We start from the raw sequence: 9,942 nt of genomic DNA, 5'->3' as shown, positions 1-9,942 counted from the left end.
AAAATAAACCTCAAAAATCTTTGTTATTATAACGTTTTAGAAAAGAAGATTTAAGCTGTAGACAACAAACTCGTATTTCACGATTGCAGCGTGCCGGTTCGTGTAAAGTTTTGTTTATAGTTGCTCTGCTTAGTTATATCTTAAAGAACAAAGATGAAGATCGAAGAAGTGAAAAGTACCACAAAAACTCAACGAATCGCTACACATAGTCACATTAAGGGATTAGGTTTGGATGAAAATGGCTATGCAATTCAGAATGCGGCTGGTTTAGTTGGACAAGAACTTGCTCGAGAGGTAATTCTGGAAAGTTCTAAAAATTGTTTAACTGCGAATTAATTAATAGACTGCCCTAAATTGATTTTACGTACAAAAATTATATTGCTTTGAAAATCTCATGAAATTTTATTTAAATCGTTAATTTTAGGGTGCTGATCGTTTCGTAACCTGGTCGGTTTTGTACATGGTTGATTCGTAACTAGGTCATTTCGTACCTGTTGTTACACAATATGAGACAGGTGTTACCATTGAAAGAGGACGAAGTCAGTATTACAAATTTTATTTTCATTGAATCGTCATTTTTCCTTTTGGTAATTGGATATACAAATTTGAGGGAAATCATCAGGTTGGGCTCAAGTCATGGAAAGTGGGGTATTCCCTGTTTTCAGGGACCATCCCAGTTTTCTGGTGTTAAAAAACCCCAGTTTACAGGGACTTCCTTTTTCTATTTCAATTCATGGCATGAAATTTACAAAAGCGCATGTTTTAACTGTATCAGTAGTATATGTAAATACTTTAAGTATCTCAGGAACAACAAAACATGAATAAGTGAAGCCTTGTTTTTTCTAGAACTCAAAAACATACAAATCTTTTGTTTAGGAATCAGTTGATCAAGCTGCATGCTCCAGGTGTAACTGATCATAACTGAATTATGTTCACTTCTATTGAAATTTTCTATTCATTGAATTTAAATGCCTAAGTGATTAACTTATCTTTTTGTCTTCTCATAATTGATGATCAAGGTATGAATTGGTGAACAAAGGAATTGTTTTGTTGTGAGTTGAGCATCAAATAAGACTTGAAATTAGCTTGATTTTTGAACTTATAAAAACACTTGCTATCATATAACATTGTTATCACATGTAGAAGGTGCGCTTTTGTAGATTTCGTACCATAAATTGACAAGGAAAAAAGAAGTCCCTGTTTACTGGGGTTTTTTAACACCAGATAACTGGGGTGTTCCCTGAAAACAGGGAATACCCCAGTTTTCCTGACTTGAGCCCAACCTGATCATATGACTTACAACATGACAACGACTATCAACAGAACAGGAACAGGGTAATGTGCAACTGTTAAATAAAGTTAACAATTTTGGATTCTAATGTATATCGATATTACTGTTTATTAATTTTTTTACTGTCATTGAGGACTTTATTTTCTTAATATACACTGTAGTGTATATAATGATATGAATTATAGGTTCTGGAAGCATTGTAGAATAAATTTTTCTATTATCAAATATTTAAACACTAATTGATAGAGACAATGATTGCACATAATTTCACATTTTACAAGTACAGTTTTGCACACATTCAAATAGAACAGAAAAATTTTAATTTTCCATCATCTTTTAAATGTACCATGTCTTTATCAAAATATTTGGGCTTCTGCCACATGCATTGATGTCTCCAATACTTGACACCAATCATTAATTTTTTTTTCTTTCGATCATAAGTTGTTTCTTTCATGTTTTCTTGCTGTTGGTCTAATGATGTTGGAGCCTTCATTACAGAAGGTACATCAAGCACTTGACATCTTTTGCAAGTTGCTCAATCTCTGATTTTATGTGTATTGCAGAAAATTGGTCACAGATGTAATTCTTTTCAGTCTGAATGAAAACAGTCTGATTTAAATTTCTTCACTATCTGGAAATCAAAATCTTAGTGATTGTAATTTTCTCCTGCCTACTCCGTGAAGCATTGTTTTTGACAAACTTGACAAGTCTGAGTGCGTTCTAATGACCCAGTCTTCTTTTCTAATGAAACTGTGACAGAATGAAAAGTTGTAAAAAAAACACCCCCCTATTATACCATTAAGTGAACATGTCACTACCAATATCTGAATTATATACACTTAGTAATTGATCAGCTTAATTTAAATTCAATTCATTCAAAATATTTCACTACTATGAATTGCTCAGAGCCTGTATTGTTAACAAGTACAATTTGAATTATTTAAAAAAGCAAGCTAACATCAGAATGTATATCGTGCTATAAAACCATGAAGTTTGAACACCTGGCATAATCACCAACTAGCCCAAAATTACATGTCAATAACTAATATTAGTTTAAAATTATTAGTCAAACCTTGGTAAACCAGACCCTGAATAAACCGGTTTCCTGTACATTCTGGCCCAAAATTGAAGTTCCAGTTTTTCCCCCTTCAAAGTCTTTGTAAAAATACCCACTGTAAACCGTAACCTGAATTCCGAATTCCAGTCTATTTATGCAGTCCCAACATTCTTAATTACATTAATTATTACTTGTCAAAACCGGTTTGTTTTATTAATTTAACATGATAATCATATTGATCGATATGCAATCAAAACATAATTGTTTATACAAGATGTTTTTTCAGGATAATCAATTAAGTGAGCTTTTTATACGACCGCAAACAAATTTTTGTGGTCGTATATTGTATGACGATGGCGTCGTCGTTGTCCGAAGACGCATTAGTTTTCGCACTCTAACTTTAGTTTAAGTGAATGGATCTCTATGAAATTTTACCATAAGGTTCAATACCACAAAAGGAAGGTGGGGATTGATTTTGGGGGTTATGGTACCAACAGTTAAGGAATTAGGGGCCAAAAATAAGCATTTTTGTAACTTCCAGACAATAACTGTGGAACGGTGTATGGATCTCTCTGAAATTATACTACAAGTTTCCATACCACAAAGGGATGGTTAGGATTTGCTTTGGGGGGTTATGTTTCAAACCGTTTAAGAATTAGGGGCAAAAAAGGGGGAAAAAACAAGGTTGTCCTGGTTAATGGACAAATACTTTAGTACAAAACATAATTTAAAGCAGTGTAAGGGAGATAAATCAGATACATCATTGAAATTATCTCCCTTACACTGCTTTTAAATTATGTATAAAGTAATGGTTAATGAACAATTAAGATAATTTAAAACAGTGTAAGGGAGGTAATCCAAATACAACGTTTTGGTTACTTCCTTTACATGTACACTGCTTTTAAATTATGTTTAAAGAAATGCATATTTATAAAGGAAGACCAGTTAAAATATCTGCAAATGTTGCATCTTTTTTTTTTACAACAAAATCCATATGAAAGATTTGACACTATATTTTAAATTCTATTATAAAATAGATTAAGTTAGCACTATGGTAAATTTAAATGGGTAATTATGGTTGCAAACTCCATTGGAAATTTGAATTGAGATTATGACCATATCTTGAGGGAAAGAATTTTTTTGGGGGAAAAAAGGGGGGGGGGTTTAAAGAAATTGGGGGGGGGGGGTCAATTTTTTCTCATTTCAGATTTCAGAAATTAAAAAGAATTATTCTTCAAATATTATTTTTTTTTCAAATTTCAAATATTGAAAAATTTCAAGAAGTAATCTTTAATTGGACAGTATGGCGCATTAGATTTGTAAAATCTTTGACCACATTTATTTATTTGTTATGCCGAATCTAACCGTGTATTTAGTTTTTGTCGAGCCTGCGACTTTTGTCGCAGAAAGCTCGACATAGGGATAGCGATCCGGCGGCGGCGTTAGCTAACTTCTTAAAAGCTTTATATTTTAGAAGATGGAAGACCTGGATGCTTCATACTTTGTATATGGATGCCTCATGTTACGCAGTTTCCGATTTTTTGTAATGTTAAATTCTCTCTTATTATAAGTAATAGGATAACTATATTTGGTATGTGCATACCTTGCAAGGTCCTCATGCCCGTCAGACAGTTTTCACTTGACCTCGACCTCATTTCATGGATCAGTGAACAAGGTTAAGTTTTCGTGGTCAAGTCCATATCTCAGATACTATAAGCAATAGGTCTAGTATATTCGGTGTATGGAAGGACTGTAAGGTGTACATGTCCAACTGGCAGGTGTCATCTGACCTTGACCTCATTTTCATGGTTCAGTGGTCAAAGTTAAGTTTTTGAGTTTTGGTCTTTCTTTCTAATACTGCATGCAATAGGTCAGCTGTATTTGGTGTATGGAATGATTGTAAGGTGTACATGTCTAGCTGGCAGGTGTCATCTTACCTTGACCTCATTTTCATGGTTCAGTGGTCAAAGTTAAGTTTTTGAGTTTTGGTCTTTTTTTCTAATACTATATGCAATAGTTCAACTATATTTGGTGTATGGAAATATTTTATGATCTATATGTCAGTTACGCAGGTTTTATTTGACCTTGACCTCATTTTCAAGGTTCATTGCTCAGTGTTAAGTTTTTGTGTTTTCGTCTGTTTTTCTTAAACTATAAGCAATAGGTCAACTATATTTGTTGTATGGAAGAATTGTTAGCTGTACATGCCTGCCTAGCATGGTTCATCTGACCTTGACCTCATTTTCATGGTTCATTGGTCAATGTTTAGTTTACTTAGTTAATGTTAAGTTTATGTGACAGTTGTAATAAAGCTTTATATTTAGGACTATCAACATAATATCAATGATTAGTAAAGAAGGCGAGACATTTCAGCGTGTGCACTCTTGTTGGATTTTGGGTCCAGTTTTCAAATTGGTCTACATTAAGGTCCAAAGGGTCCAAAATTAAACTTTGTTTGATTTTAACAAAAATTGAATATATGGGGTTCTTTGATATGCTGAATCTAAACATGTATTTAGATTTTTGATTTTTGGCCCAGTTTTCAAGTTGGTCCAAATTGGGGTCCAAAATTAAACTTTGTTTGATTTCAACAAAAATTGAATACTGTAAATTCAGAAATTATTGCGATGTTTTTATTATTGCGAAAAATGCGATAGGATTATAATCGCAATAATTTAAACTCGCATTTTGAAATTTTTTTTATATGAATTAAACAGGATTTTTCCCAATATCGCAAAAATTAAAATCGCATTTTAGTCTAAAATGACAAAATCGCAATATTAAATGCACGCAATAATTTCTGAATTTACAGTATATGGGGTTCTTTGATATGCTGAATCTAACCATGTATTTAGATTTTTTATTTGTGGACCCCGCTATCAAATTGGTTCATATTGAGGTCAAAAGGGTCCAAAATTAAACTTTGTTTGATTTCAACAAAAATTGAATATATGGGGTTCTTTGATATGCTGAATCTAACCATGTATTTAGATTTTTGATTTTTGGGCCCCGTTATCAACTTTGTCCACATTGAGGTCAAAAGGGTCCAAAATTAAACTTAGTTTGATTTTAACAAAAATTGAATTCTTGGGGTTCTTTGATATGCTGAATCTAAACATGTGTTTAGATTTTTGATAATGGGCCCAGTTTTCAAGTTCGTCCAAGTTGGGGTCCAATATTAAACTTTGTTTGATTTCAACAAAAATTGAATATATGGGGTTCTTTGATATGCTGAATCTAAACATGTATTTAGATTTTAGATTTTTGGCCCAGTTTTCAAGTTGGTCCAAATTGGGGTCCAAAATTAAACTTTGTTTGATTTCAACAAAAATTGAATATATGGGGTTCTTTGATATGCTGAATCTTACCATGTATTTAGATTTTTTATTTGTGGGCCCACTATCAAATTGGTTCATATTGAGGTCAAAAGGGTCCAAAATTAAACTTTGTTTGATTTCATCAAAAATTGAATTATTGAGGTTCTTTGATATGCCAAATCTAACCGTGTTTTTAGATTTTTAATTTTGGGTCCCATTTTTAAATTGGTCTACATTAAGGTCCAAAGGGTCCAAAATTAAACTTAGTTTGATTTTAACAAAAATTGAATTCTTGGGGTACTTTGATATGCTGAATCTAAACATGTGTTTAGATTTTTGATTATGGGACCAGTTTTCAAGTTTGTCCAAGTTGGGGTCCAAAATTAAACTTTGTTTGATTTCAACAAAAAATTGAATATATGGGGTTCTTTGATATGCTGAATGTATTTTTATTTTGGACATTGGACCATAATAGGTAAATTAAAAAAATTGAAGTTCTTAGACCACATTCTTTCTGTGTCAGAAACCTATGCTTTTTAATCGGCTATACCAACGTAGGAAATGAACAATGGAAGTTAAACGAAATTCTCGATGAACAATTCAAACAACATGTTGATTCTGATGCAAATGAAAACTCAAAGAGAAAGTGAAACTGACAAGTTGAAGACTGATGCTACCGAGGTCGATTTGACATACAAGGATATGTAAAAAAAAAGTTGAAATATTATTTTTTAATTTGGGAGACAACCAATTTCTGAAATATCTACAGCCAATGAATATGATGACTCAAAACACGATCGTCCGTAGTTAATTGGTGAAAAGGCAGGAAACACAAATTGTATTGTTCATATCACAATATTTTCACACAAATCATGACATAACTTTTAATGAATAGATTATTACGGTATTAATTTTTAATAGTTTACAATTTACAATGAGACAGAACTTTTACATGCAAAATATCTGATGTCACAAGTCAATAACTTCCTGTCAAAACGATAACCTAAATAAACCGACCCACTGTCCAAACCAGCCCTTTTTCATAGTCCCATAGCTGGCCGTTTTATACAGGTTTTACTGTACTATTTTGTCCCTTTCAACATTTTTTAGTACAAACAGTATATCAGGCATGGAGAACTTTGAAAAAATAAATCAGTTTATTTAAATCTTTTTATTGAAATGCAGTAGAAATTGACAATTAAGGGGAGATAACTGCGTAATTTTCTATCATTCTAACCAAAAGTTATCTAGAGATTTCTCAAATTACCAGACACGTAGAAACGAAAGACCTACCATGCTAACTAAAGTAGATATTTAACTTTTTATCTGTACAATTTATCAATGTTTAAAAAAAGTATAGGCAGTTGAATAAAACATTCATTTCTGTTGGCGTAGAGAGAGGTAAAGATTTATTCACATTTCCCTTGGGCAATGCCCAAATCTTCATATCTCCCTCAGGCAAGAGAAATAAATGTATAGTATTCCTTCATTTGGTGAAACTTCTACAACTGACAGGTCTTTGATTAATTGCTATTAAAGAATAGGATTAAGGTTTATGTACATGTATCCTTATTCATATGTACAATGTACTTGTTTCAATTGCATTTTTACTTCAGAACAACGATTTTTATGCGGTCGTATATTGGTATGACCTTGGCGTCGTCATCATCGTCCAAAGACACATTGGTTTTCGCACAATAACTTTCGCTTAAGTGAATGAATCTCTATGAAATTTTACCATAAGGTTCAATACCACAAAAGGAAGGTTGGGATTGATTTTGGGGGTTATGGTACCAACAGTTAAGGAATTAGGGGCCACAAAAGGGCCCAAATATGCATTTTTCTAGTTTCCAGACAATAACTTGTATGAATCTCTCTGAAATTATACCACAAGTTTCCATACCACAAAGGGATGGTTAGGATTGACTTTGGGGGGTTATGGCTCAAACCATTCAGGAATTAGGGTAAAAAAAGGGGGAAAAACAAGGGTTTCCTGGTTAATGGACAATTTAAAAGCAGTATAAGGGAGGTAATCGAAATACATTTGAAGTATTAAAAAAAAAATTGGATTACCTCCCTTACATTGCTTTTAAATTTTGTATAAAGATGTTGTATTGTCTTGAGGTGATTAGCTGTCAATTAATTTTTAGAAGTTACTATTAAAGGAATATTATTTTTAGCCATGATTGTGTATGTCATTTTCTATTTTAAGACTTTTATGATGTAGTTAAATTGGTAATTTGAATTGAGATTATGACCATATCTTGAGGGAAAGAATTTTTGGAAAAAGGGGGGAGGTGAAAAAAAAATTGGGGGGGAGGTGAAAAAAAAATTGGGGGGAGGTGAAAAAAAATTGGGGGGAGGGGGGGTAAAAAAGAATTTGTGGGGGGGGGGGATTTTTTCTCATTTCAGATTTCAGAAATTAAAAAGAAAATTTCTTCAAATATTTTTTTTTTTTTTTTGCAAAATAAAGGGGGGGGGGGGGGGGTCAATACGCAACCGCATGGTGTATTGCACAAAAGCAAAAAAATGAATATAAATTCAAATCATATAACCAATTCTAAGTTCTTTGACTACAGTTATTCTGTGTCAGAAACCTATTATGTGTTAAATATTTAATTACAATCCAAATTCAGACCTGTATCAAGCACGAATATTGTGTCCATTTGCTTAAAGCTTGAAATTTATGGATTTAGTGAGGCTACTGTTTTCAAGTCATACCTGAATAACAGAAAACAGCAGGTAAACATTTGTAATGTTTACTCTGAACAACAACATGTAAAATTTGGTGTCCCCCAAGGTTCTATACTTGGTCCTCTATTGTTTGTGCTATTTATAAACGACCTTCCCTTATGCATTGAAAATTGTGAAACAGACCTATATGCTGATGACACCACTCTTCATAAATCAGGGAAAAACATAGAAAATATACATGATGATGTTCAAGAAGATTTATACAGGGTTGAAGAGTGGTGCAATATGAATAACATGTTCATTAATGCAAATAAAACAAAATGTTTGGTTACTGGAACAAAGCAGAAACTATCAATTCAGACTTATCAACCAAACTTAATAATAGATTCAAAAGTATTACAAAATTCTTCATGTGAAAAATTATTAGGTGTTAAAATTGACAGCACACTTAACTGGAGAAATCAAATTGACCAAGTTTGTGCTAATATATCATCCAGAATATACCTTGTTTCTAAAATAAAGAAATTTTAGATATAAATGCAAGGAAAACATATTACAATGGGTATATTCTGCCCCTGATTGACTACTGCTGTATTATTTGGGGTGAATGTAAAAATGAAGGGATAGCAAGAATTTTAAAACTCCAAAAAAGGGCAGCAAGATTAATTCTAGATGCAGTTCCCTTATCCCCCTCAGCCCCCTTATTTAAAGAACTTGGGTGGATGACAGTTGACAATAGAATAAAATACCACAAATATTTACTTCTATATAAATGTATGCGTATGGAAGCACCAATGTACCTAGTTCAAAAGTTTAAACTGAAATCAGATAATAATCCTTACTCCCTGAGAGGCGTACCTAAAGGTAATCTGATAGTTCCTAAGCCAAAAGCTGAGCTATTTAAGAAATCTTTTGTTTATTCTGGATCAGTGTTATGGAATGGACTACCACACAAAATGCGTAAAGCTCAAAACACTTATACTTTTAAACAAAGTATCAAGAAGTACTTAACACAGTCCTGATAAGATTATGTTTTCTACAATGTATTTGTATATTCTTTTATTTTTATTTGTATTTGATTTTTTGACTACATGTACATCTTGAACAGGCTTATATCTTATCATGTTAGTAATATTACATTTAACTAATTGACTGTAAATTAACTATGTGTAAATATCTGTTTTTGATTGTATTGTAATTTGTATGTGAGGGCCTCAGGGAAGATTAGTTTATTGTAACTAACTGAGTTTACCCTCTTTAAATAAAGAATTTATTATTATTATTATTATATTTTTGCCCCAACTGTTCAGGGTTGGACCTCTGGGGTCGTATCCAGCTGCGGTCGTATCCAGCTGCACTCAGCGAAGCATTTTATTGTTTCATGTATGCAAGTTCCTTATAATACCTTCAGCGCTTAAATAATGATGACTTAAAAGGGGCTGACTTTTTGTTTGGATTAAGCCAAGTTTATCTTATGTGAGAAATCCTTATCTTGATTTCACGGACTTTCAGTAGTAGCTTCACCAAACAAAAAACTGTTGAAAAGTTTTCATGCATTTAAAAAAAAGTTTGTGCTTTTGATT

At 32.4% G+C, this 9,942-nt stretch overlaps 1 protein-coding gene across 1 annotated transcript in view; it reads left to right on the top strand.

The window, feature by feature from the left end:
- The first annotated feature begins 64 nt into the window (after positions 1–64).
- LOC127710545 (ruvB-like 1) overlaps positions 65–9,942 on the top strand; it is a 34,146-nt gene continuing 24,268 nt past the window's right edge. Inside the window, exon 1 of the mRNA XM_052216485.1 lies at positions 65–294. Coding sequence (XP_052072445.1) covers positions 154–294 — 141 coding nt within the window. The 5' untranslated portion in view covers positions 65–153. The remainder of the gene's footprint in view (positions 295–9,942) is intronic.

This window comes from Mytilus californianus, unplaced genomic scaffold (assembly GCF_021869535.1).
Source record: "Mytilus californianus isolate M0D057914Y unplaced genomic scaffold, xbMytCali1.0.p SCAF_1, whole genome shotgun sequence".
Classification (NCBI taxonomy): domain Eukaryota; kingdom Metazoa; phylum Mollusca; class Bivalvia; order Mytilida; family Mytilidae; genus Mytilus; species Mytilus californianus.
This window is presented reverse-complemented; position numbering and strand designations above follow the sequence as displayed.